Source organism: Drosophila takahashii, chromosome 3L (assembly GCF_030179915.1).
Source record: "Drosophila takahashii strain IR98-3 E-12201 chromosome 3L, DtakHiC1v2, whole genome shotgun sequence".
NCBI classification, from domain to species: Eukaryota; Metazoa; Arthropoda; class Insecta; order Diptera; family Drosophilidae; genus Drosophila; species Drosophila takahashii.
The window spans coordinates 8485854-8513804 of NC_091680.1; the positions used below are offsets into that span (position 1 = coordinate 8485854).

Sequence of the window (27951 nt, forward strand, 5' to 3'; positions counted from 1 at the left end):
CTAACCTATGACCGTCACCTCGCCACTCCGCCGGGCGCTGTGACCCTGTTTGTTCCTCGCCCAGCACGTGTACACCCCGGAATCGGAGTTCTTCTGCACCGGGCTGATGGTCAGCGAGCCGTCCGGCTGGACACGCTGCCGTATATCATCGGGCAGCTCCCGTCCGCCCCGCTCCCAGTGGATCTCCTCGATGGGATAGCCGGCCACCGGGCACTTCAGATTCAATGTCTCGCCGGAGACGGCGGTTACCTTCGGAATCAGTCGAATGTACGGAAGACCTGTCACGGAAAAAGTGGCATCAGTTGGTGGGTTTAAGGGGGCTGCGATGGAGAGCTATGGGGGGAATTGTAAATGCTTAACAGATTTGCGCGCACGTTGCTTTTTTAATAATGCAGTAAACAACTACAAATACAGGAGAAAGCAGGGGCTCCACAAGGAGCAGCTAAGCTGGGAAAAAATATTAAGAAAAATAAATAATAAAATACCAATTAAATAACAACATAACGACTATTTTCCCCTATTTTTAGTCTAAATGAAAAGGTATTATTTGATTGACCAACAGAGGATAATTGAGATATGACTTTAAATGTCTATAAATAATTTTTTATATGATAATTTTTCTTCAAAATTTCTAATTCTTATTTTTCATATTTTCTAACAATTTTAATTTAAATAAATTTTTCATTATATTTGCCATTTTTAAATATTTTCCTAGTATTTTTCTCTGTGCAGACAACAGGAAGCCGAGCACAATGTAATATGCATATCCTGGCTGGTTTCGTCCTGTCTCCTGTGCCCGTGCCCTCCGCCAAAACACTTTTCGGGAACGTGGAAGGAAATAATGCAGCAACTGTCGGTCGGTGGCAGCAGTTGAAGGAGCGGTTGCCTCCGGGTTGCCTTTGGTTGCCTCGTGGGCTGACTGTTTTTTTTCTGCGGAATATGCATAATTTTCGAGCACGTCATACGTGGTCTCTGTGTCCGTGTTTTCGGCGGAGTGGATGGAGATTTTTGTAATCACCGCCATTACCAAGTCGCGCAATCAGCGACATCGCCGAGCTTTAAACTAAATGATGATGGTGGCAGCGGGATTCATTTGCTCCTTTTTGCGAACCGTCGGCAAACAATGCTTGCAGGGTATGCGGAAATTGTCAAAGGACTTGAATGGAAGAAGGGAAGGTAGTGCTTCTGACATACTTTTTCTTTTTATTTGATTATCATACCGAATCACTTGGGTCTTTAACTTTGGCCCAAGGAAAAGGCATCCCTTGGTTTATTTGATTTGAGTGATAAATGTCGAACAGGGACTGAGATTTTTCCCCATTTTCTTTTTTTTATTTCTCGTATCCAACCAGCAGAGCATCGTTTAGTCGAGAAGGGATTTTTCGTGAATTTACTTGACTTTATTTTTCAACTTTTTCACTGCAAAACTTTGTAAACATGGCGCAGTTTTTGCCGCCGCTGTCGTTTTGTGTTTGCACTCCTGCTCCTGCTTCCTTTCTCGCTGGCAACGCCATTTTGTTTGCCTGGCGACACAAAAATATTTGATTTCTTGCAAAAACAAGGCAGATGTTGCGCGCGCTGCTGGGAGCTGGGAAAATGGAAGCTGGGTGGCTTTTCGGGTGGATTTTCTGGACTATCGGTGGGGGGGTTGGAGGAGGGTCTTTGAAGGGGAAAAGCACTGCAGCCAGCCGAAAGCCATGTTCAACAAAAGTGTGCGCCTCGAACAACACTTCACTGCTGCAAAGGCACAAAAGTAAACTTGCAGGGGAGGCGGAACGGCCCAAAGGATCGGGCCAAACCGGGGGGGAACCGAACTGAGAACATGGCAAACGTGTTGTAAAACAAAATCAGGCAAAAGTAGGCAAATGCCAAAAAGAAAGAGGAGCCAGCCTCCAGCTGGGCGAACGTTTAAGTGCATATGTAAGTAGCTGGCCATATTTGTAGCTGCACAGAGGGAAAATGTACAAAAGTAGTCTGAAATATTTTCAAAATGATTCCCGAGTTTAAAGAAACTATTATTGCAATATTTGAATGTTTATAAATTAAACTATCAACAGTTTAAGCTTAATAAATACTTTAAACCTTGGCTAATTGTTTCTACTTTTAAGATAATATTAAATAATATTTATTAATAGTATTTTTCGCTATGCATCTGTCTAAGCCTCGACTTTAAGTGTGAACACAACATACCATAAATATTCAAGCGCGCCGCATGCTGCACTCTTCCCGCTCGATTCTCGGCGTTGCAGGCGTACTCGCCACCATCCTCGACCATGACGTGGCTTATGTTAACATGACTAATTACATCGCCATGCACGGTGATGTATTGTCCGATCATAAATCTGCAATGGCAAAAAAAGATGAAGGTTTTGGATGAGAGCACAGAGAACACATTAATATTGGGCTGGTTGCGATTTTCAGCGGTTGCACGCGGCGTATGCGCAATGTGCGGTGTTCTACAATGGTTTTCTTGTTTTCGAGCTGCAAAAGCTGCATATTTAAGCATACCACACACACACCACTGCACTTGCATACTCATCAGCTAGGCACACTTCAAAAATGCAGCCTGACCCAAATCCCTTTTGGCTGTAGGCTTCATTTTGTTTTTGTCGTATTTCTGCGCTAGTTTTTCGCATTTTCGCATTTTTTTTTCTTATTTTTTCGTTGCCATATTTAGTCGTAATGAAGGCTGTCAGTCGAGCTGTCGGAGGGGGCTTAGCATAGTTTCCATATTGCTGTCAATGTCATGTGCCACGCCCACGAAACGACTTCCACTTAATGCGGCCGTTACGCCTCGGCACAAATAATGAGTGGAGAAAGGATTTCATGGAGGCGCTCAAGTTGGCATTAAGTTCTGCGTTGGTTCCATTGTTTGCCTCGCCTCCTTTTATTGGCACAGACATTAATTACAGGCAACATTGTTACGCATACGCCATGTGGCGCTCGCACAATCGGCTTTTGCGGCATCTTATATGGCTGGGATTGAGAAAGGGATTGGGGATTGTGAAGGGAACTGGGAGATCTAAGCCAGCACACACCCGCCGGCTCATTAGTTTGTGGCCCGGCTCGGTGGCAACTTTTCAATTGGCATTACGGCCGCAGTCGGAAGTCGGAGTTGGAGCCGGAACAATAATGGCGGAGGCAAAGTAATTACAATTTTAATTAACTTTTGCAGCAGCCGCATCCTGCGGCCCAAAGGGGAATGGCCGAATGGCGTGGGGCTTATGAATGCACAGCGAGCGCTGATTTCCCCAGAAAGAGTGGCCAAGTCAAGCCGAAAAATCTTTATGGAGTGTGCCCAGGCTTGTAAAAACAGCAACTGTAGTTAAATGAAAATGAAGCTGGCAGAAATACACACACTCACAGTGGGGTAAAAATGGAGACACTCAGTCGTGGACTGCAGCACTTGAGCGCATTGAAACAATGGCGAGGACAAAATTGCAACAAAGTCGCTCACATCCGCATCCTCATCCGCATCCCCACATCCGCCTGCCAGCTTAAACGGCATTGCAGAAGTTTAACTGTGTGTGTGTTCGTTTGCCAGTGTTTGTATGTGTGGAGCGTAAAACGCTTTGGCTGCAACAATATAAACCTAATAGCTTGGCGCGGCTTTTGTGTGCTGTTTTAGCTGATTGCCGAGTGAGTGCCCGGCTCTGTGGGTGGCTTAATTCCAGCCAGCCAAAAAAAGAAACAGCAGCAAGAATTTCTGTAGGTGCCACTTGCGAAAAGTTTCGTGGCGAAAGTTTACGAAAAATTATGAATTTCAATTTACCCGAATCGAGTTTGCACTTACATCCCAATCAGGTTAGTTTGCAGGCACAGATTAAGCGCAAAAGGGTGGACCTTCATAAGGGTGTATTTGTAAAATAAACTCTTAAACACCTATCATTAAAAATAAATAAAAATTTACTTAAATAAATAGCGTAAATTATATATAATTATTTTTCTGATCACCTTTTTTGTTTTTCCCAAATGGAAACGTTTTTATGTAAGTGGTGTAACAAAATATTTATACATTTTTGTATAAGTAACGAATGTGTTAAATAAATCCCCTGTTTTAGGCCGCACTAAGTAGACTTAAAATTTTTAATTAAAACCCGGGTTCACTCTAATTCACATGGCATTATATTGCTTAAAAAGCGTTCCTCCTGCAGCTTAAGCGTTTTCTCATTTAGGCCAAAATTACACACATTTCCATAACGCCTGCAGTTGTAGACGAACGCATCACGCACACACGCCTCCGTCGACGTCTTAGCAGCTCCACAGGAAAAGCTGAGGAAATCTGTAGGGGAAATGCCGGCGAAAAACAGGAGGAAGACGCTTCCTCAAACTGTGTGGGCCTGAGTTTTCTGGTAGCGCCGCAGACAAACTTTTGAAAATGGCGTAAAATGAGCGTTTGAGTGTTGCGTTACCTCGTGCGCGCAATCATTTAATTTCCGCCTCGAGGCGTCTGCCCCCCGCCTTTCCTTAGCTTTTCCGACTCCCCATTTCCCCCCGCTTTTCCGCTTGCCTGTTTGCCCGTCTGTCTGTCTGCCTGCCACTCCGACTCGTCTGTGTATTAAATAAATACACTTACCAAGTTGATATACCTTTAAACCGAATAATGTAAACCACTTAAAACTCGGCAATAACAACGCAAACGGCAAGAGCATTTCAGCAGCATTGCGAAGGATGCTGGCATCCTGGCAAATTAGGTTGCCAGCGACGCCAGGATAATGCCTGCGGGTATTATGTGTCAAAATTGTGTTGCTCAGATAACTTTTAAATTAAAGCCACCGGCGTCTGCATGTCCGCACAAGTTTCCGAAAGCAAATTTTCACACCGACCACATAACACACAAATTTTTGTAATCAATTTTGCCTTGTGGTCAAGCCATCTTCCTGGACCTTTTTGCACTGGAGTGGTGGAGTGAGTGGTCAGGACCGAAGGACCCTGGCAAGGATGACCACTTGAGCAAAGCAAATTCATGGCGATGTCGTCCAGAGCCCCAAGTTGCAGTTTCAAGTGCCTTACATGCATAAAATCGAGTCATATTTTTATGAACTTTTAAATGGCTTACAACTAATGGAGCCTGATGTCTTCCTGTTGAAACTGAGGACCTTTAAGGACGATCTCGTAAACTAATTACAGATTTTTTAACACTTTTTTATAAGAAAAAAAATTCTGCAGTTTTTCAGTTATCTACAGAAATCTAAAATATTATTTACAATTTTTCTCAAACTAAGAGGTATTTTTAAAACGAATCCCTTAAAGTCTTTAAAAGCTCACTATCCTATCAAGTTGATGGGATCTCGTCTCCTGCTCTCGACATATTGCATAAGTTTTAATTAAAATATTGCACAGCTGGGCGACGCAGGACAACAATCAGGACACGGTTGCCTTAGTTTTTATTTTACTGCTTTCCACTAAGCAAGAGCCACAGCCAAAAAGCGAGTGCAAATAGAACGCTGATGATTTTCCTGATTTTCCTGATGGTGATGATGGTATTTTTAATCAACAACAGAAGTCAACAGTGGGACGGGGCGAAAACTTTGACTTGCAAATCATTACAGACGTAACTCAAACAATTAGTGGCAGCTGCCAACGAACTGCAAATGAAGCAGGAATAAAAAAAAAGAAAAAAAAGATGAAAATAGAGTTTGCCAGCAGGTACGGGGAGTACGATAAAAATCAAATGAATGCCACTGACAATGTCGCAGACCGAATTGCCAATCAATCGATTCGCTGTTGCATTTTATTTGCCTGCACACTGGAGCCAACCGTCAACTATTTGTGGAGTCTGGATTCAATTTGATGCGATCTCTTCGATTTTATTCGGCCAATGCAAATGTCAATGTCATTAAAGAGCCGCATTCGATTCAATTTAGTTGGCAGCGGGCCAGCTAAAAATGCACTTAAATGCGTAAGGCTACTGCCGGCGCTTGGCCGACCAGGCTTAATTAACAAATAGAAAGGCAAAGTCGAAACCTTGGGCCAGACGCAAACACAGATACACATATATGCATACATTTACGGACTCGGATTCAGATACAGATACATTTACAGTCGCAGGAACAGGAGTGAATGAACGCTGGAGCAGACGAAGGCGACCCAAACCACCCACCTTTGTAGGCGCGGCAGTCGGCAGCCACTTTCTATATATGTATATGTTTTTCTATATATTCGTGGGGCAATGTTTTTGAAAGGAAAGCGCAAAAAAAAATGGAAAAAAAGGAAAATATGAAGGGAAAAGCGGAAGGCACACACACACAACGAGTGCAATAAATGCAACCGCAGCCACAGTCGGGAGCCGCAGTTGAGATAAATTTTTACTGGGCGCCCACAGCGCCGCCTCTGCCGTTTGCCATTGCCAAGCCCATCACGAAACCCCTCCCTATTTTCACCCCCTTTTTACGCCCCAGTTTCATCCCCCTTTTCGCCCCCTTTCAACAAGTTCAATTACCTTCCGTTTGATGGCAGCGGAAATCCGTCCAGTGTCCATGAAATTTGCGGCGTAGGATTGCCGGCAGCGGAGCACTTGAGGCTCACAGCTGGTCCCGGCTGCAGGGTCTGCTCGATGAAGCTGTACAGAAGAACGGGCGGCGCATCTGGGGAGAAAAAGGAGAATGTCGTGGCAAGAGGTCACATTAATATTTTAACGATAAGCTAGTCCAATTCACTGAGGATTACGGGCCCAAAAATCGAGGAAAGAAGGATTTATAAGTTAGAAAACAATAGATTTATAAATTCGAAATTAAAATACAAGAAAATGTTGTATAAAATACACTGAAAATAAATCTTTAAGAAAAATGACTTGTAAATTAATACTAATACTTAAAAGGGGTTACATCACTTTTTTTCAAAAAAAACTCATCTTGGTATGACATTCCATTTTGGGACACTTGGTTGCTTTGTTTTGGACAAAATGAATTTTTTTTAATTAGGGATTTAAAGTAAGGAATTTTTCTCTCCTTTTTTTGTAGAAAGGATTTTTACTTTAATCGTATTTAAACCTTTGGGTTTCAATTTTTGGTAAAAAAAAGTGAATATTAAATACATACATAAAAAATCGTATATATATTTTTTTAAATTTCTGTAGTAGTAAACTAGTACATTATTATTGGGATCCACTTGAAGCATCAAACAATTTTCTTTGGCACTTGATACAGTTTTCTGCTGCTTTATTTATAGTTTTAAGATGTCGTTAAAGGAAAAACATTGAAATAAAAAACGTCAGTACCAATTATCTTCATTAAAATTATTATATAAATCAAATCTTAAACTGCAACTTTTCCTTCCCCAGTGTTTCAATATTTTGTGCACTCACCTCCCAGCTGGAGCTCGGCGGTGGCCTGGAACGTATCGCCCTCGGGCCGTCGCACCACGCACTGGTACATTCCGCGGTTCTCGCGACTCACGCGCGGCACCACCAGCGTGTCCTCCACGCGTCCCGAGGAGGGCAGCTGGCGGCCGTCCTTGTACCACAAGATGTTCTGCATCCCCACCGGGCTGCCGTTGCTGGTGACCAGGCAGCGGAACTCCGCGGTGCCGCCCATGTGAACGCTGAGGACATTCGGCGAGATTTCCACTTGGATGGGCGTGGCCACCGTCAGCCGGAGCTCGGCACTGGCCTCGCCGCCCACATTGCCGGCCGTGCACTTGTAGACTCCGGAATCCTCGCCGGTCACGGCCTCGATGGCCAGGATAGGGCCGAGCAGGCGGACACGAGGACCACTCAGTACGGGCAGGGGTCCGGCTCCATTGTGGGTGAACCAGCTGCGGGGACGGGGGAAATGTAAGATTTATGTGGATCAGACTATTGTAAATCGACTCCATTAATCGCGATTTCAATTGGAAAATTTTTAAAAAGGAATGGAACGAGAATCTGTGGTTATTGCAATCTATTCCATTATTCAGTGCAGTCGGGAAACATGCTTTATGCACAAGAAATAAAAATTAAATAGAAAAACTTACATGAAGAATTTTACTTAAAATGTTGTACTATATTTTAGTTGAATCATCTAACAATATTTTATACTAGCAATCAAACTGAATTTAAATATTTAAAGCTCTTAATATCTGATTGCACTTCCCTCTGTGCGCACTAGGTACATTTATAATTAAAAGCTTCGTTTTGTAATTCGAGCATAGAATACATTCCCAGACTGACTGAAATTAATGGAGTTCAGCTTTTCGGCGACTGCAGGCCATTTATCACGGACCATCTGGTTCCCCGAGAAAATCTAGCATCCGATGGCTGTCAAAGTTTTGCACAATATTGAAAGGGTGTTCTCATTGGAACTATCAGCCAACCGAGCAAAGTTCAAGACCTGATGGAGCGAATACCTTTGGCATTCTTTATCCCATATCTCCTATCCTTCATCCCCCGATGTCTGTGCCTGGTGGTCCCTTTTGTTTAATGTTGCATTAATCCTTTGCCTCGCTCATTATCCCTCTTCTCGTAGGACCTCGTCCCGCTCTGTTGTATTAATTATGAAATGGCTACAAGTTTTTTTCCCCTGGCACAGCAATCTATCTATATGTGAGCCCGCCCATCCCGCTGCTTATAGATTCTTTTGTTTTCTGTCAGCAGTCTGACATTGTGCCACGTCCACGTCCACCGATCCAAACCCCTCAGATCTTACATTACTCGCCTGCTTATCAAAGCGTAATTATGGGCACATCGTGTATATGTTTTCGATGTGGCTGCAGACTTTCTATCCCTACTGTATACACATCATTACCTAGGTCCTGGGCCATTGTTGCCGAACAAGGGTGTACGTTACGCTGCATAACGCATACGACCCGTCGGCTGTCGAGAAAGTTAACTAACGCTTTTAGCTCACATTTCAATTAAGGCAACACATTGCCAACTCTTTAGACACATTTTACAGAATAATGTGCACGTCAGCTCACAGTCCTCACCCCCCTCAACTGCCCTCTTCTGACCCCCGAAGCGGTTGTTTATTTATTTGGCTGGCAAACTAAATGCCCTGGTCGCACATTTTATAGATGTATGCGTTCCAATTAACTCACACCAGCATGGCATTATTGCCATTGCACGGGGAAAAATGATTTTCAATTAGGAATTTTTTGATTTTTTCGGTAATGACGACTACTGAATTTATTAAAAACTAAAAACCAATTAAACTCTAAAAACTAGAAATATATTTTTTAATACTTATTAAAGACTGTAGTTTATTTTGGAATGTTATATTTAATAGACTTCCGCGGTAAATTATTAAAAATAAATTTTGATATTATGTATGCATGGTAACACTTCTAAAGAACTGCAGTTTTTGGCACTTCAAGAACAAAGAGTTCTCAAGGCAAAGACTTAAGATCCTTGAGTTTTCCCCAGTGCACTAATAACTAATAGCCCAGCATGATAGTGTTTGTGCGGCCAGGACCTGTCAACGTCAAAAGTTTCGCCAGAAATGTGTGCTAAAGCTCTCAGCGAGCGAATGAATGAGTGAGTGAGTGAATGGGGTAGTCCGTTTGGGAGTGGTTGGGCCACTGGATGCCATCGATTTGCGGCACCTATCCTATACACACCTGTATTCGGGCGAAGGACAGCCCTGGGCGACGCACAGGAGCACCGCGCCCTCGTCCTGCGACACCTGCACATGAGCCGTGTGCTCCACCACGCTCGGCGAAATGATGCCGCGATGCGCTGCGGCGAGAGATGATAGAGATGATGGAGATATATGTGACATTGGTGCGGTTTGGTTGGGTTGGGTTGGTTTCGTTTCGGTTTTCTTTGGGTTTTTCGGTTTTTGGTCTGGGTATACTCACAATTAATACGCAGTCGGGTGGGCGAACTGACGACCACCTGGCGGGTGAGGCGGTGCATGCTGCGGCAGCGGAAGGACTGCGACTCATCGCTCTCCTGCAGATTGTGGATGAGCAGCTCGCCGGTGGGCAGCAGGTGGAATTTGCCATCTGGGAGATAGAAAAAGAAAGAGAAATAGAAAAGGCTACCCTAGGAGGAAGTGGTGCCAGAAACCTACTCAAAAAACCAACCAAGTAATTTCAAATATAGTTGGGTAAAGGTACAGTGAAAACACGTTAAAGAATTCTATTAACCAAGAAAATAGGATACCAAGATATGTTCCCAAAATCATGACAAAAGTATTCTCAGTTTTGATTTTCGAGATGAATTTTAAATTAGTGATAAAAGTAGTCTTGATTGTTCTCTTCGAGACAAAATTGCTCTTGAAATTCAAGAAGATTTATTCTCGTTTTCTCTCAATTAAGAATTTATGATTAAACCAATCACAGCACACGTTTTTTTTTTTTTTGAGAATGCCACTAATAAACAAATAAAAACCAAAGAAATAATTCCACAGTGACATTTCTCTTGACAGGATTAATCAAGATGGATGCCTCCATTCTGTCGCCTGGTTCTGATTTAAATCTTCCGCCAGACACTCTTGACCTTTCCGAATAGTTTACCAGCCACAAAAGACGGGCAAAAAAAATGAATTTTGAAAGGAGAGAAAATGCTCTTTGTACTATAGACAACCGGGATGGGAAAGCCAAAGGCTCGTCTCAAATTGCTAAAGGACAATGTTAATTATGCACCAAAGGACCCGAGGAGTGGTGCAGGTGCGGATGAAAATGGCAGTTAAGCAGGCAAACATGTGAGGCAAATACTGCAAATAAACAATGCACTTTGTTGGCTTGCTTGGCACAGGGACAAGGATGCAGACTGAGCTGAGCTGAGTTGAGCTCCGCTTCGTTTCGTTTCCTTTCGGTTTCTGGCAAAAGGACGACAGCAGGACGCCCCGGGTGACTTACCGCCTTGCAACGAGGGATAGATGTAGATAGCGGGTTCATGAACCCACGAGACCACTCGCACCAATTCCTTGACGAACGTGGGCACCACGCAGCGCAGAATGGCGGTGCAGCCCCGCGACGCAGATAGCACCTCCACATCCACTTTGTAGGCCTGGGCCACGACTGCAGGAGTTCAGAGATATATTTTTTAATGCTGTCCCCCGCCTTTAGTCTCTGGCCACTCACCCGCCCGCACTTGCACGTCCCGCGAGACGATGCGACCCACCGAATTGCTGGCGATGCAGCGGTAGATCGTGTTGTGCACATCCTGATGGTACGCGGCCGCTGCGAATGGCATCAGGACGAGGGTTCCGTTCCGCAGGACCCGACGGACGCCATGGATCTCGGTCACCGCCGAGCCGTCCGCATGCACCCAGTCGACCGTCGGCTGCGGACTTCCGGAGGCCGAGCAGTCCAGCCAGCCGCCCGAGGAGTTTGAGAACTCCACCCGCCCGGGCGGCTCCATCACAAATCCGGGACCGCGCAGGTGGGCTTCGAACGGTTCACTGCAGGTGGTATCTGGAATGAGTAAAATATTATGAGTAAATATTATACCTGAAGGCTAGTCCAAAAAGGGTTTTCCTCAACCAAAATCAAAATATAATAGGGCTTGTTCAGAACAAATGGGAATTTTCCCAACGGAATGGGAGTCCTAAAAGGATTCATGTGTTTTTTAAAGTAGCATTTTAGAAATGTTCACCTCACTTATAAACTTTTCTTATTTTCGGTGCAAATTATTTTCATTTTCACAAATCCTAATACACTCTTTTTAACAATTTGTTTCTAACGTTTAGGCATTAAACAAATACAACATTATTTAAACATTTTTCTTTTCAAGTAGGTAATAAAAATTAATTATAAATACAAAATAGTTATTTTCCATATTTCTTGTTAATTATTAAAATTAGTAAAATGTAAACTTAGACGACTAAAAAGGTTCCAAAATTTTAAATTTGTGTATTACACAACTAAAATATAAATCGCCTTTAAAATCAGATAGGGTTTTCAATTTAAAAGACCCAGTGAAAGCTTTTAAAGGCGTAACTGCATTGAATAAATGAATTTGGAAATGCCTGCTCTAGGTTTTCTTTTGAATACATGCATTTATGAGCATAAAATCTTTTACTGGCCCATACATAATTTAGAAGCCGCATAAAAATGCAGGAAAATGCTCCACAATCGTATATTAAAATTGCGAGCTGCCATAAACAAAAGCAATAATCCCTGAGAGATATCAAAAATTCATAAAAGGCCGCTGGCCTTCTTGGGTGCTCAAATCCCTTGAGACCTTTTTGCACTTTAATAAGCATTTACATTTTTTATAATACCCAGCCATTGTCGCATTCGAAGCCCGTTTTCGTTTCATCAGAGAGCCCCTTTCGCGAGCAAACAGATTTAGCCTTATCCTAAATTAGAATAACAATTTCGTCTTTAGTTGGGGCTATCTTTTTTTTCCTGTACCGTTCTGTTCTTTTCTGTTCTGTTCCCAATGGCCCCCAGACCCAAATACATATATGCAGAGTGCTGAGATGTATATATTTCTCCAAATTGACATTTCGCTTCATATTCCACATGAATGCGCCTCGGCTGTCTGTCTGCCACCGATGCGGGCATCTTTCCCTGCGGCGTTGTGCAAATCCTTGCAACTCGTTCAATCTCCAGCATTCGTCCTGCCCAGGACTCCCGACTCTTCCGACTCTCCCGATTCCCCGCCCCCACAAGTCATTGTGTCTGCAATTAGAGTTGTTTTTTGTTGGTTTTGTTTTTTTCCTTCTTTTCCCATTTTTTCCCCTTTTTTTGCTTTTTTGCCTTTCTGTGTTTTGTTCTTTTTGGCTTTGTACGCTTTTTGTTGTGCCCGGCCAGGCGCTTTTTGTTTTATGCTCGACAGCATGGATTTTTATGTAACTGCTTTCTGGTTTCGTCTCCGTCTGTCTCATCGCCTCGTTCTCCGAAATGGTTCCATTTCGCTTTTCCCCGCTGATTTCATGGCTCTTCATTGCTTCTCCAGCGGCAAGGATCACACAGAAAAAACGGGCGAAAAAACAGTCTTGAAAATATTGATCTTGAAACTTAAAATTTTGAATTTAAAATGAATATTTTACTATTATCTTTTGACTTAAAGTCCACTGAAAATAATGTATATATAAAACTAATGAATAAATAAACTCAAAAAGTAGTTCAATATATTAAAATTTTTTCCTTCTATAGTTTTCTGTACTGCGAGTACAGAAAAATCCCTTTTTTTTATTAAATAAAAACAAAATATTTTAATTTATCGTAATTATTTAATAGAAATCGGTTTCAGGGCCTATGCTCTATTTATTTTCCCCTGTGTAACCATCGCTCCTGGTCCAGAATGCGGATAAGGACGAGGCCTCTGCCAGGCCATAAAATTATTGCAAGTATGTCTTGAGTATGCTCGGCACTCGTTTCTCATTTTTTCAGCTTTCTGGCAGAAAGGGTATGTTTTACGAGTTTGTGCCTTAGAGCAGGATCCCATGTGTGTACATGCGGTCGGGTGCATGTGAGTCGGCCTGTGTATACATCCACTTGTAGGGGTTTTATTCTTTCCTGCGAAAACAAAAAGTCCATCCCCTCCGTATTCCCGTGCGTGAGTTCTTCCTGAACGTCCTGAATGTATGGATGTGTGGGTGGGCTTTGTTCCGACTTGGATTCTTTTCCTTTCCTTGCCGCTCAGCCTATTCCAATGCTCCAATGACGAATTCAGAAATCAAGCTCCTGCTTTTTCGACATTTTCTGACAAGGTATTAAAGTTGATTTAGCTAAAAACCTTGCTTTAAAAAGTTAAGCTTTAGATATACTTATATAAGTTGTACTACCATTATATTATGTTTTATTAAAATCCCATTTCCCATGAAACTAAAATTATAAAAATGTAAATATCTCTCAAATATTATAAAAACAATTTTTATTTTAATACTAATCTGTAGCAGTATTATCAGTTATTTATAGTTTTGTGGTTGCTCTAATTAATTCAGAATGACCAAAACGTAATAAATTATTTATAAATGCGAATAAAATGCTTATGTGATAAGTGACCATTGGATTTATTAGCATATTCGCAATACACAACCTCTATTTCGATACAATTGAGTGTTTTCCAATCAATTCAGACAGAATTCTTTGGCCAATGCAAAAGCGCATTTGGACTGTCTCCATTTGCCACAAATTTCTTTTCCAAATTGTTTTTCCAGCTTGGTTTTTCTGCAATACCTGCAGCAGTCATGGAACTCTGGCTCTACGTCTGCATGTGCAACTGCCACCAGTCCCGTCCCCGCCCCCTTTTGCCCCCTGTGCGGTACCCAAACCCCCCAAAAAACCCCCTTCCTCTTTGGCTCGCATTTCCGCTCGTTTTGTGTCGTACATTTCACTCCTTTCACTCCGAATGTGTTTCCCATCCACTTGTGCGAGTCTTGAGGGGTTACTTTGCCAAGCTTCTCAGACATTATTTTCCGTGTGTGTGTTCTTTATTTCTTTTTTTTCCTGCTGCTCGAACGTTTTTTTTTTGCTGTTTGGATTATGCCCTTTTGGCACTTTTCGAAATTATTTCGTTGCCTCCAGGCGGGCGGGTGTGATGCATGTTGTGTGGCTGCAATGTGTCTGCATTCGGCTCTGCCAATGCAGTGGTAATATTTCTAATGGCCCACGTTCTAGGCACAGACCAAGTCACCCATTAAAGCAAAAAAAAAAGGAGAACTTTAAGACCACAGAAATTCCCGGGCCTCCGCCGGAAATGAGGGGACGAACCTTGTAAGCAATCAGCTCGAAAAATACAGGAAATTCAATTTTTATGCGCAAAAACAGGCGGCAGGAAGGCGTAACCCAAACACCCAAAGATATCGACGCAATATTGCTTGGCCAAAAGAAAATAAGAGGAAAACTTGAAAGAAGTTAAAACGTTTACAGACCAACGCGCAGCCCCACAACAACAACAGCCACGAAACGTATAATAATTGTAAATAACTTGATTTTGTTGCTGCCTTGGCCGGAGTTCTACTAAGATGTGCTCCAGTTGGCCCAAAGTGCACACAGGAATCGGGTGGGCTGAGGGCCAGGACGGGTCCAATAAGATGTTGAAAATCTTTTGTTGGCCGAATTGTTGTGCAAAAAAAGAGAAAAAATAAAATGGAATATATTGAGGAAGCAGGGAGTGAGATTTTGGAAATCTAAACGGTCCACGTTGATTTCAAACAAAGTAGACAGCTTCAAATATTTGTTCATATTTAGTTCAGCTGGTTATTGGGTTGTATTCTTTAAAAGAAAACGATTTATGAACAGACTTTAACATAATATTAAGTTGCATTTATTTAAAAAATTATTATAGTTTAAGTATTTTTCAGAGCGGCTGCTTTAAAAATTGAGAACTGTATTATTCTCTTTTATTTTATTAAAAGTCCCAATAATAAAAGTAAAACCCACTTTGTATAAAATATTTCAAACAAAATTGTATGCACTATATTACCTTTTCACTAGTTTCCTTAAATTTTAATATAATCTCCACTTTATTTAAAAATTTTTAATAAAATTGATTAAACACAGTTGATATTGAACTGGCAAGAAAGTTAAATCAATTGAATTTCAAGCGTATAAAAATTTAAAGACGAAATGCTCACAGAAATTTTTTTATTTGACTTTTATTAAAATATCATCGGCTACTGTAACCCCCATTTTTATGTCAGTAGCAGTTCAGCAAACTTATAGTGTGGTAGGTTATGTCATTAATAATGCCAACTACAGAAACTAAGGTTTCTGATCCATCCGGCTTTTAGAAGTTAGATTGCCATCTGGTGAACATTTAATTTAAACTTTGTGCCTTGCACTTCATTAATCCTGCAACAAATTAAAGCGTTTGTCATAAACGGTTTAAAACATAATCAATCATAGTGAGCTGGAAACTTTGGCGTTGGCCATAATTTTTCATAATTTTCCCATCACAACCCCAATCCTATCCCCCCAGTTCTCCCCTAATCGGATTTGTGGCATTGTTGTTGTTGTCGGTGCTGCTGATTTTATATAACGTATTATATTTTATGTTTATCTGCATGGAAATGGAATAACAGCACCGAAAACTGTGAGCCATCTCTCACAAAACCCAGGGTAAAAAGTGTGTGCGCTTAGACATTGAGCAACAATTTCATTTGCATATTTTTCATTTGCTCCCAGCTCCGAGCGTCGTCGAGGGTGCGAATATATATGTTTGTGGGTGAGTATGAAACATGAAATATCTGTGCGGCATTTTGATAATTTTTTTTTTCTTTCTTGGTAGCAAATAGACATGTAAGCCAGTCGCCGTCGAATGGCAGAGCTGGGCAATGAAAATTGGAAAATATCAAATTTCCAAAAGAGGTTTTCGCCCCCCGCACACACAGAGCTCTACGGATATGAAAAGGTCGGTGGGTCGATCGAGTGTTCTGCTCCTGACACATTTCATTAGGCTGTCCCGCACACACTTTCATAAATGCACAGAGAAAAATATTTCAAGAATATCAATTGTGCTTAGGAATGACAAAAAAGTGTAAAAATGTTTGAGAAATTGGAATAAAAAGATTTTATGACAATTTTATGCAGAAATTTAAATTTATTAATTAATAGATCTTACGTAAAAGAATATTTAGGTGAGTTTTATGTTATTTGATTTGCAAAATAATATTTTTAATGAAATAAGAACATTACTGATTTCAAAGGCTATTTAAGCCGCTATTTCTTTTTGACTAGCTATTTTCTCAGTGTATGCACACATAACGAGGAACTGAGGCAGTCGTTTGTGTGGCATAAATTGACGCCTGGTTTTTATCATAAGGCAATTTCATATTATGTAGGGGCATTTGGGCTTTAGTTTTGCCGGCAATTTTATGGTCTCTGGTCCTGGCTGCCCCATAAAGCGACCAAGTCATTTGCACTTAGCTCTGGACGAAAGACGAGACACTCGTATATATCATAAATTATGGCACCTCCTCACTCGTATGAATCACCATAAATTCAAGTCTCTATGCGGCACTGAAGATTCCCGTTTTGAATGATAATAAAGTGAGTAATTGCCTTGGCTGAAGATAATTCCTTGGCCAACTTATTTTTTTCCTTTCTGCCCCTAAGACGGCATGAATATCCCGCAAAAGCCCCAAATCCTTTTGTTTTACTCGCAAGACTTAATAATAAGTTCCGTTTCGGAGGCGTAAACCGAGATCCGAAAAGGGAAAGGAAAACACGCCGACAGCTGTTGGGACTTATGGTAGGAAAATCACACGCACAGCCGGTGGGAAAACAAAAAGCACTAAGCATACTTTGCGGCGCGTGCCGAGCGACTTAGGAAAACCCTAGAAGAGGCGCCTAAAATGCCGGCAGCCCGGCTTAAGAGTTTTCCCGGCGCGGAGAGGAGAGAAGAGATGAATGGAGGTGGCACCTACCGAGATGGAGCAGCAGGAAAATCACAAAAAAGCGGCTACTAATCCACATGTTTTCCGGCTTCTGTTTTGATTTTGATTTGGATTGGAATTTGAATTTGAATATTTTTTTTTTTTTGGGTTTTTGAGCTCTGCTTTTTTTTTGTATTCAGGAATTCCGGATTTTCCGTGGGCAGTGACTTGTACAATTTTGATTTGGCTTTCACTTTAGAGCGGATTTACATTTCAGACACTTGACTCTTCTCTCATTCTTTGGCACATTTGTATCTTTTGGATTTGTTTTCACTTCGGTGATTTGTGATTTGTTGATTTCGGATGACTTGTGGTTTTGTTATGCGTTATGTTTAGAGGGACTGCATGGCCCGGTGCCGGCACACTCTGCTAAGCGAAAAAAAGCACTCCCGCCAGGACAACCGACTGCCAGCAAGGATTCGACTTGACTGCGAACTGTTGGCCAAGTTAGGAGCGGAGACCAAGTAGGGAAGCTTCTCGGCTCGCTCTTACGGACTCTCTTCGGCGGAAATTCACCACACGCGCACTCACTTTCGCACTCAGTCCCGATGCATTTTCAATCCAACTTCCGTCCAATCCGTCGTCCGCCAGAGCCGTGCGTATCCTTCGAGCCTCGAACAGCAACTGCCGGATGCGGCGACCAGCTCGGCTCCATTTCGATTTCAGTTTCAGTGGTGCAGTTGGCAGCCCCACCAAGCGGACACTCTCCGCGCCTGCGCACCACCATTTGTTGTCTGTGGTTAGGCACGACTTTCGACTACTTTTCGAGCGTTTCGAGCCTTCGAAACAGCTGTGTTTACACTGGACCAAGATGGGTATATAAATGGGTGGCAGTTGGGTGGTTGGGCGGTTTAGCCACATGCGTGAGTGCCTAGCTCAATGTTTCAATTATTCGGCCAGCTTCATCTTCGTTGGCATAGATTAGGCATCATGAACTCTCCGACGTTGATGACTTTTTCGTGCTGGGAATGGGTTAACAATCTCATTTACTTTCAATTAATAAAGCACCCCAATAATGTTGCTTTCAATTAATAACGCAATAATCGGTAGCTCGCTTTCTGGCAGCCCAGTTAATGGACTCAATATTTGCCCGCATAATTTTACTTGGCATTATGCAAAGCAATTTCACACTTAAGTCCCTTCCTGCCGTCGCATAAATGCTGTCTACTTTTTTGGCCATTTCTGCTAATGAGCATCAGGGGAAATTATGGCCAACAAGGCGGGGTATTTACTTGTACCAGGAAAAAGAGCCACAACAACATCGCATTCAGGCAGCTGCCAAGATTCATAATATTTAGCCTAAAGAGTGTTTTTTTCCGAATCGAAAACACTCAAAAAAAAATTGTTCCACAAATTTTAATAAAGGAATATAAAGGATAACGGTTATAACGGCTTGAATGAAAAATAATAGATATAATTGCCTTTGTATATGGATGTTCTTAAAGTTTGGAAATTAAATAACAATTATTAACTATATAATTATTTTTAGAAGCTTAAGGAAATGGTTTTAAAATGTAAATACAAATGCAAAATTAATAAATTTACTCCCAGTGCACCGATTTTTTGTGGTCATTTAGCGCCGGCCAATTTCTTGTTTTTAGGACGCGTGAATGCGTAAAAAGGGAAAAAGGGGTGGTGGATGGCTTGGTTTTGGCCCACATTAGGCGTGCCAAGGACAGTGGTCTCCACAGCCGCATCCGCAGCCGCAGCCACAACAAAGGCAACAACAATAAAACATAAGCCAAAACGTGTTTGCCTGCCAAATTTATTTCGTACCCGTTAGCATTTCCCACAGCAACAGCAACGCCGAACACCTAAAACCGAGGGAAAAACAAGCCCAAACACCAAACACCAGGCAGCAAACAACGAGCAACAGTAAGAGTAAGAGTAACCATATTCATGAGTCCTGTGCACGCCAGGATCCAGTACATCTGTGTATCCTGTATCTGTGCAAATGCCTGTGACTTGCATTTGTGCGCGTCACGGTGTCCGTGGTGGCAATGGTAATGGTGATGGTATTGGTGCTGGTGTCGCTGCTAATGACAACGGGACCGCGTTGCGCATCAACGAGCGACACCAAAAAGTCATTGACTCATTGAGTTTTGTCCCGGTGAGCGCTTGTGCCTGTGTGTGTGAGTGTGCTGACAAAAGTTGCAGGGAGACCCTGTTTATACCCTCGCGTTGGGTAAAGCCCACAACTTCAAGAGATGTATGTTATAAAGTAGGAATACAAAATACCCAATAAATTTAGAACGAAAACGATATCATACCTTTCTGGCCTTCACTTTTTGATAATATAAAATATTTGGCTAAAATACTGTTATTTATTTTGCTCTGTTTAAATAAGGATGTTTTATTTAGACCTCAATTTTTTTATGCCGTCAAATATATCTAGCGCAATAAATATAAGTAATCACTTGTCGCGCTAGGAAAATATTAATAAGTAACTTAATAAACTAATACCTAAAAAAAATATATAATAAAAAGGTTACAATTAAATTGTTCAGCTAGATCCTTACAATATACGTTTTCAATATATAATATATAAACTAAAATAAAAAGCTTAAAGCGAATGATATAATAGAATATTTTACCTAGTCCACAATTATTTCTTGAAACTCTACTTTACCTTTTTTTTATTCTTACATTTTTCTGGCTAACATATTTTTTATAATTTTTTTTTTGATACGGAGGGTATATCAACTTTCGATATTGGGGTTCCCCCTTCTTTTCCTTCCCTTGGCCACCACACTCCTTGGCTAAAGCAGCGTTAGCTTGTTTGTTTGTTGGTTGCCTGGTTGGCTTTCTGGCAAACTTACTAACTGACAGACTGACAAACTAACAAACTGACTGACTGCCAATGCGTGTCTGCACACGTTGGCAGCGTTAACAGGAGTAAATGCAGTCGCCGGGCAGCAAAAACTACACCGCCGGCGACCAGGGAAGCGCCAACCGTTATGGCCACTGTTCTGGGACTTTCTGGGACATTCTGGTCCACTCGCCCCACTCTGTCATCATTAGACGTGGCCAGGTGGCTGGTAGATTGGTAGATTGGAATATTGGTGGGTCCGTTGTTCGGTGGGTTGGTAGGCGCACCAGCTGCCTTGGCACTTTTGGCCACTCTCGTGCCAAAAGAAAAAGGTAACTCCCCGCCGGGGCCGTAAATTTTCGGTCAGAAAAGTTACTTTCGAGACTCCTCCTTTAAAATTCTATTCTATTCAGTTCAGTTGGTCATTCGTTTCTTGGCTCACAATGCAGGCTGGCATTGTTTGGATGCATTCAATGGTTTGGGTTTGGGTTCGGTTCATATCCGATGCTGGCCACTGGTCACCGTTGGCCTGTCAACCCAATTCTATAAATCTACATAACAATTATGATGCTGGTAAGTATTAAAAACAATAACAAGAATGGCAGTGCACAAAAAAAATGCTAGTCACTAAAATTAATTTAACTATATTAATAACAGTATTTCAATAAATTCTATGTGTAAAAATAATTACTATCATTGTGTAGAAATTTCTTTTAATGTTTAATTAATTTATTGTGATGATTAGTCATTAAGACTTTGAAAAAATTCATTTTTCCCAGTCTTTTGGGTTTTAAAAATATTTTAAAAATACATAGAATGGAAAATAGTTAATTAAAATGTATTGATATCTTTAGTAAAGTGGTACAGTGATTTCTTTTCGATTTCAGACTTTCGTTCGCCAGTGCATATGCAAAACTATAGATTTGGCTGTGGCTGTGGATATGACTACAACTATGGGCTATTAACTATGCCGGCTGGCCATGTCCTCCGACAATTTCTAACAATGCGTTGGCAGCTGGGCAAAAAGGCGGACTTATCTGCAGGGCGCGGCCGTGTTGTTGCAGTTGTTTAACGTGGCATTTATGCGCCTGTTTGCTCAACGTTTTGTATGTAGGTCAACATTTGCACGCTCTATGACTGACGTCAACATGGACCGGGAATGTCCTGCCCGAAAGCTGCACCCCCTTCCCCAACCTCAACCCCTCACCCGTTGTCCGTTTCCGTTTCCCGTGTTTATGTTGTTGTTAAACCACCCCCGTCCCTTTCGCTGTGATTATTGCTGTTGTTGTTATGGCAAACACCCACGATGGGCCTATGTAAAAGGAGGCAGCAGCAGCAGCAGCAGGAGCAGCTGACCAGGCCCAAACCCTCCACACCATCGTATGAATTGTGCGTTATATAGCTGCGATATACATATGCATGTATGTACCTACACTTGTATGCAGAGCGGCCGAGCGGCATCACTATTGATTTTCATTTTTCGCGTTTTACAACAAGCTTTGTTGCATTTTATTTGCCCTGTCATTGACAGCAGTCGCCACATGGCGGGCGCTTTTCCAGCTTTTCCTGCACCACCCACCGCCCACTGCCCATCTTGTAGCATACTTTTTTGGGCGTTGTCCACTGCATTTTTAATTGGTATACAGCGAACTCATGTGAATGCGAGTTGAAATGCGACGACGGTTCTCGACTCTCGGCTCTCGGCTGCACTTGAAAAACGCAATCGTCAACGCATTTTACATGTTTTTCAATTTCATCTGCAGCATTTCTTTTTTTCACTTTTCGTTATTTTTTTGCCGCAATTCCTTTGACAACATGGCAAACGTCATTCACCATAATTGCAGCCTTGAGGCCTGCAGCAGGCATATTTTCATCCTTTTTTTATTTTTTATTTTCTCTGCACTCCCCTGCCGTTGATTGTTTATTGATTTTTGCCTGGCATTTGCATTTAGCATTTTTTAATGACTTTTTTTATTATTTTGCTCAACCGTGTTGTTACTTCATTAAGCGAGATGTTTTCGAGATGTTTGCGAAAATGTAGCATTTTTGAAAAAATGTCTTCAAGTGGTTGGAAGCACTTGAGGAAAGCTTTTGGTAGGGGAACTTGTGGATAGGATAAGGAGTGATTTCAATCAACTGATGATAGAAGGGGGCTGGCACTGGCACAAAGGATATCACCATACATCATTACAATATTTACCCACACTTAAACCCTCGCCGAAGAAGAGACAAAACAAAGGCAGGCAGGCAAGTCAGGAAGCGCTTTTGCATTTGCATGTAACACGTGAGCTTACAAAAGCCAAGTGACATTGTTTGGGCCACGGAGGGTCGTGGCACATAAATTAAAGTGAGAGTGTAAGTGTGTGTGGCCAAGAGAGGGTTGATGTTTGACACACACACACACACAGCACACACAGGTATACACATATAGAGTGTCGCCCCAGAACTCCTCAATTGCACCCCCTCCCCGTGTTGACAGTCAGCAAATGGGTTGAGCCAGGAGATTGATATGATAAGCTCCAACGATGACGACGGGAATGGGTTGGGAATGGGAATCGAAATCGGAATGGGCTTCTGAATGACGATGATGAAGCCTGCGCACGCCTCGGCGCACAAACAAATTATGCAAAATGCATTTGCAGCCCAACTCGAAGATGGCATTGTGTGTGCCAAACGTAGCACGTAAAATAATTAAAAGTTGTCCCAACAATCACTCAATATCCTAGCTTGTTGCAACTCTGATGGCTCAGTTAACAGCTGAATTCGAATCATCAAACAGTCAACCCATTTGTTAATAATTAAAAACAAATAAATAAAAAATGACATAAATTAAATACTTATTACCTACTTAGAAAAGAGTCTCTAAATTATTTTCATCTATTTCTTATCTAAGGGCTTAAGCTTTTTACTTAATGTGACATACTATATAAGAAAATTCAATTTTAAACGTTTAACAAGCAGCAACTACCCAATCGAAGAGTAAAACCAAACAGACTGAAAGAAAATCTATTACCAGCTATAAAAAATAGATTGTTTTAAGATCGTTTTTGTCTCTATCAAACGGAAATTGCAATGGCAAACAATTTGCCAACTAGTTGTTGAGCATTTCAACTGAGACTTTCGCCCGAATGTGGCAAAGTTTTCTAAAGTTTTCCACTGAATTCAGAATTTCTATTGGCGTAGCGGAAATTGCGATGAAGAAGGCCAAAATAACATATACAAATGCACACTTTAAGATGAAATAACCGTTACTTAGTTTCCGTTTTAGACAGAGAGACAATTGGGAAACTGTAACGGGCCGACAGAGAAGTCTATTAAAGAAAAGTTTATTTGAAGTGATTTGGTCATAAAATAGGACATTTTCAAATAGTCAAAGTTTTCTGAAGGCGAGCAAAACGATTGCAAATTTAAGTTTCGACTGCAAAACTTCATAAAATATGTGAATTTGTGAGTCACATTCAAGGAATAAATAAGTTTCTGTTTAAATTAAGTCAAAAGTTAGTAAGCTCCAATAAAATCGCAGTTAGTTCACATTTATCAAGCTAACAAAATTACATTTGATTCTAACTATAGATTAAAAACTTGTTTATCTTTCGAAGTACTAATGCAATTTTAAATATGGTTCACAAAGACTCTGCCCATTTCGATCAGCACAAAAGCAGCTTACGGCGCACTTTTTCCAATTTAAGTTAATACACAATAAACATCTTGGCAGTGGAGACAGTCGCTGCCATTTTTGTCCTATCACGTTGTAATGTGGCGCAAAAAAATGTAATAATCACGCACTAAGAGCCATTTTCAATTACCGTCCTCAAGGAATCAGGGCATCCTCAAGACGGCGCCCGAAATGCCACTCGTTCCACCAGCTAACCACATAAAAAACTAATCAACTTATTTATGAACATTTATTATGAACAATGGAAACGTGCTGAATTGCGCATTCCGCACTGGACCAAAGTAAATACGGCAGGAGAAGATACTTTGGCTCGGAAAAATGAACTTCGGCAGAAGTTTTCCTTAGCTGGGCGAGTGGAAAAAGAGGAAGAAGTGGAAACTGAGACTGGAAAATGTCCCTGCTGTTTATAATTTCTCTGCTGAAATTACATTCTGTGCGGGGACTGTCATATTTGGTCTGGTACGCACATAAAATGGCCAGAAATTGCCTTGGGTAGCAGGAGGAGCTTCACACATGTAACAAAGCAAGTGACCAGGGACCAGAAACCGGGATACCAGGATAATGGGACATCGGGTTGCCCTTTTCCGGTTCAAGGGTTCAAGGCGGCGAGCAACCTCTTGACCATAATTTACGCCACTTAAATTACAGACCCATTGAAGCCACTACAACTCCAGAATGGAGCATGTGCTGGCCATAAACATTCGAGGGCCTGGGACTCGGGACATTCGGACATTGACGACGGATTGACGACGACGTTTTTATGGCTGCCGCAAAAGCCTTTTATGCCGCCTCGAGGCGAATTTGATGATTTTATTAAAAGAAGTTTGCGATATTTGGATCGTAATATCGTAATATCGACTGGCCGACTGCCGCTGGCTTTCGGCACGTTAATTAGCCATAATTACCCGCACAGCTTTTGGCTTTTGTCGGCTGGCTTTTGCGCCCTGTCACGCTCCTGATTTATGACCGCCATTTGCCTTTGGGCGGCTTAAAGCCGCACAACTTTAACGCAATCAAAATGGCTTCCACACAGCCACACAAACACACACAGACGCAGATAAGTACAAGCGCACGCACACTAATGCAGACACTGACAGCTCATGCGTGTGCTAAATGATTTGGAATTGATTAGAAACAGCAAGAAGCAAGAAAAATGAGCCAAGACGGAAGGGCGATAAAGAAGCGAGTAGTGGCAGGGCAAATAAAAATAAATAAAATATCAAAGCAAGTTTCTATGAAATTTTTATACACCGCATCCTTCGTCCAGAGCAAACGTTATTGAAAAACAGCGAAAGGGTCTTCGATGAAGGGTCGGGCTGGGTTATATCCTGCACCCTCCGACTGACTGTTGGGAGATAATAACCCTCTGCGGCAGATAAACAGAGAGTGGCGGCTCTCGACTGCCGGCTGAATGTTGCCACATGCCAAATAAACTTCAAAACTGTTAGCGCCTCGACGCCTCGGCTAAGTTTCGCTGTCCTGTCAGGATACAGGATCTGAAAAAAGGGATATGTTCACTTCTTGTTTGGAAAACATTTTTAGTAATTAAAAGTAAATAGATCTGTAAAAATTATGTAGGTATGAGAAGATATTTCCCGAACCATTAATAAGTATTCCCTTTTTTATAGTTTCAATGTTTTCATTTGTGTTTTTAATACATAAGTTAAGCAATTATGTAACTTTTTGTACAAAAAACAAATAATTTATAAATATATGTAGGCATGTAGAATTATTAAATTTTTTAATTTAATATTTATATCTTTATTAAAATGAATTTGTAAAAGTTTTTTTTTTAATTTTCCCATATCTAATCACTAATCTAATGCCTTTAAAAAAAAAATCGATATCACTGAACTACTTAATTTGTTTACAACGCATTTCCATATCTGCACAGTGTACACTTCCCACGCAAATTTTTTGATGCAGAGCTCTCCCACTGCCGACTTTATTTGTTAACATGATGTTGCTGCTGGCAATGTTATTATTGCGGCTGTTTTCGCTCCTATTGCTGATGAAAATATATTCAATTTATTATATTCGATATAGAGACACATATTTTCTTTTGACATAATGATACGCATGATGCGGCAAGCGCGCCCAACTGTCAAGAGAAAGATGTTTCGTTATTTTTCTAGTCCAGAGGATGGGGCTTCGTATGTGTGTATGTGTAATGAATCTATTATTAAATTGTTGTGCTTGTGACAACAAAAACAGGAGGAATATCAGCGATGGGGCAAACAAACAGCAACACAAAATAACATCAACAACATCAACACCATCGCCTGGTCGCACATTTCGACGACGCCCCCCCTCGACCCTCTGCGGCGCCCATCAAGTATCAATCAAATGCAGACTTTGCTGCCAGAAAACGACAGCATCTCGTGATGGAGGAGACTCCACTGCTCATTGGCTGCTCTCTGGAATTTATGAAGGTTCTTAATGCCAAAGGCCATGAATGTTGTCGCCCCTGTCGCAAAATATGAACACCATCGGCACCAGCCAACTGAGCAGCGTTGAGTGGCATAATGTGCAGATATTTTTGCAGCTTTTTCTTGTTGGTTTTTCGTATTAAGCAAGTTACGCAACCAACATGTTGTTTTTCCAAGCTGCATTGCACAGAGAGCAATTGTTAACAATTTTATGATAAACTAAATTCAAGCAATAACTTAAGCATTCAGTCGGGCTAGGATCCTCAAATCTCGTGAACGTTCTCTATCATAAAAGACCTATATAGACCCTTATACCACTCAAACTCGAATTCCTACTAGTAAAAACATACGCATTACTAATTTAGGCTTAATTTTAAACAAGAAGGGAAGAAAACATCTATAAACCGATTAATTTTTCCGAATGGGATGTTAGATATTCGATGACAACTATATATTTGCAAGCAAAAGGACCTCTGGACGAGGTAAAAATCGAGCTTCGATTATATTAGGCTAAGATCGTAATAAAATTGCCAATCGATCATTTTTTTTAGTATTTCTCCCGTTATATAGAATTTTTTTTTTGTATAGCAAGTCCTTTTAAGGTAGGAAGAAGGAAAATAAGTTAGGAAATATGAAGAACCAATATGCTAAGTAAATATAATTCATTTAGTCAACACATTTAAGTTGTCAATATAAAAGGAATGGTGTTCTCTTATATTTCACAGTGCATCTCTGCCAGCTTCTCTTAGCTACAAAAATAAATTCCTTTGAAATAGCGATGCACCAGTTGAGAGATGGTATTAGCCATCATCTGGTCTCAGACCGCCTGCTTCGGTGTTTTGGCCCTGATAATCGCAGCCAGCTTTCTGAGCTCTCATTAGCAAAACGTTCAAAACTCCTTTCGGCCTGGTGGCCGCCACAACTTTTGACTTCATTATGTCGCATTTGTCCCTCGCCTCCCGCCCTTCGCCCCCGGCCACGCCCCTCCCATCTTGGCGCTGTCGCCGCAAAATTGTGCAACGTTTCCGTTGCTGCTTTTGGCGCACATCCGTTGCCGCCAACATTCTCGTCCTCGTCCTGGTCCTGGTCTTCATCCTAAGTCCTGGCATTCGGGCTCCCTCGCTGTGGTTGCGCTCGCCATTCCATTTTATTTTGCACATTTTATTATGACTGCCGCTTGCCAGGCAGCTCATACATTTTTTATTATTATGTCTGCTTATCAGCATGTGGCAAATATACTCCCAGCTCCATCCGCAGGACGCCCATAACCCCCGGAATCCTTCAGAGTCACCAGCATAACCAGCACCACCGCCCAGTCGGACCCCCCGCGCGTTTGGGGCCAACACAAGCCAAGCGTTGAACTGCGCGTTTAGAGCCGCTCGTTTGGCTGCTCCGCTTCACAGTTGGCTGATTGTTTGAATGATGACGACGACGCCGGGGAGTCGGAGTCCATAAAGCCGGGCTTGGAAACTAAATGCCAGCGGATTGTCATGCCCAGTTGAATATCAGCGCTCAATAAATACATCCGCCTTTTCATAATTTTAACTTGAGCTTTAATGCTAAATTCTGAATGGCGAGAGATTATGTATTTATACTATGAAAATGTGTACTGTTAAACAAAGTACAATTGTATAATTTTTTGGCACGCCGTTTAGATATTTAAAATTAAATAAAAATAAATATAATTAGTAAGAACTTTATAACTTGCAAAATTTGGCCTATACAACAGTTTTTAATTTATTTCATAAATATTATCTATTATTTTATGAAAATATGATTACATTA

At 41.5% G+C, this 27951-nt stretch overlaps 1 protein-coding gene and 1 long non-coding RNA gene across 17 annotated transcripts in view; one reads left to right on the plus strand and one right to left on the minus strand.

Moving 5' to 3' along the window:
- The window catches only part of Dscam2 (Down syndrome cell adhesion molecule 2), a 33266-nt gene extending 15414 nt beyond the window's left edge, over nucleotides 1-17852 (minus strand). For all 15 annotated transcript variants that reach the window (XM_070214682.1, XM_070214683.1, XM_070214677.1 and 12 more), the window contains exons 1-9: nucleotides 17244-17852; nucleotides 11005-11337; nucleotides 10780-10941; nucleotides 9775-9921; nucleotides 9535-9652; nucleotides 7307-7755; nucleotides 6443-6587; nucleotides 2191-2342; nucleotides 6-278 (exon numbers count right to left, since the gene is read on the minus strand). In XM_070214682.1, the coding sequence (XP_070070783.1) occupies nucleotides 6-278; nucleotides 2191-2342; nucleotides 6443-6587; nucleotides 7307-7755; nucleotides 9535-9652; nucleotides 9775-9921; nucleotides 10780-10941; nucleotides 11005-11337; nucleotides 17244-17292 (1828 nt within the window). In that variant the 5' untranslated portion in view covers nucleotides 17293-17852. The remainder of the gene's footprint in view (nucleotides 1-5; nucleotides 279-2190; nucleotides 2343-6442; nucleotides 6588-7306; nucleotides 7756-9534; nucleotides 9653-9774; nucleotides 9922-10779; nucleotides 10942-11004; nucleotides 11338-17243) is intronic.
- Nucleotides 15748-16455, plus strand: LOC138912908 (uncharacterized). 2 transcript variants are annotated; one of them, XR_011418468.1, is made up of 3 exons: nucleotides 15748-15943; nucleotides 16003-16042; nucleotides 16106-16455. It is a non-coding gene; the product is annotated as an uncharacterized lncRNA (long non-coding RNA). The 2 variants fall into 2 exon arrangements; XR_011418467.1 differs by having other exon boundaries at nucleotides 15748-15936; nucleotides 16106-16420.
- Nucleotides 17853-27951: the final 10099 nt, after the last annotated feature.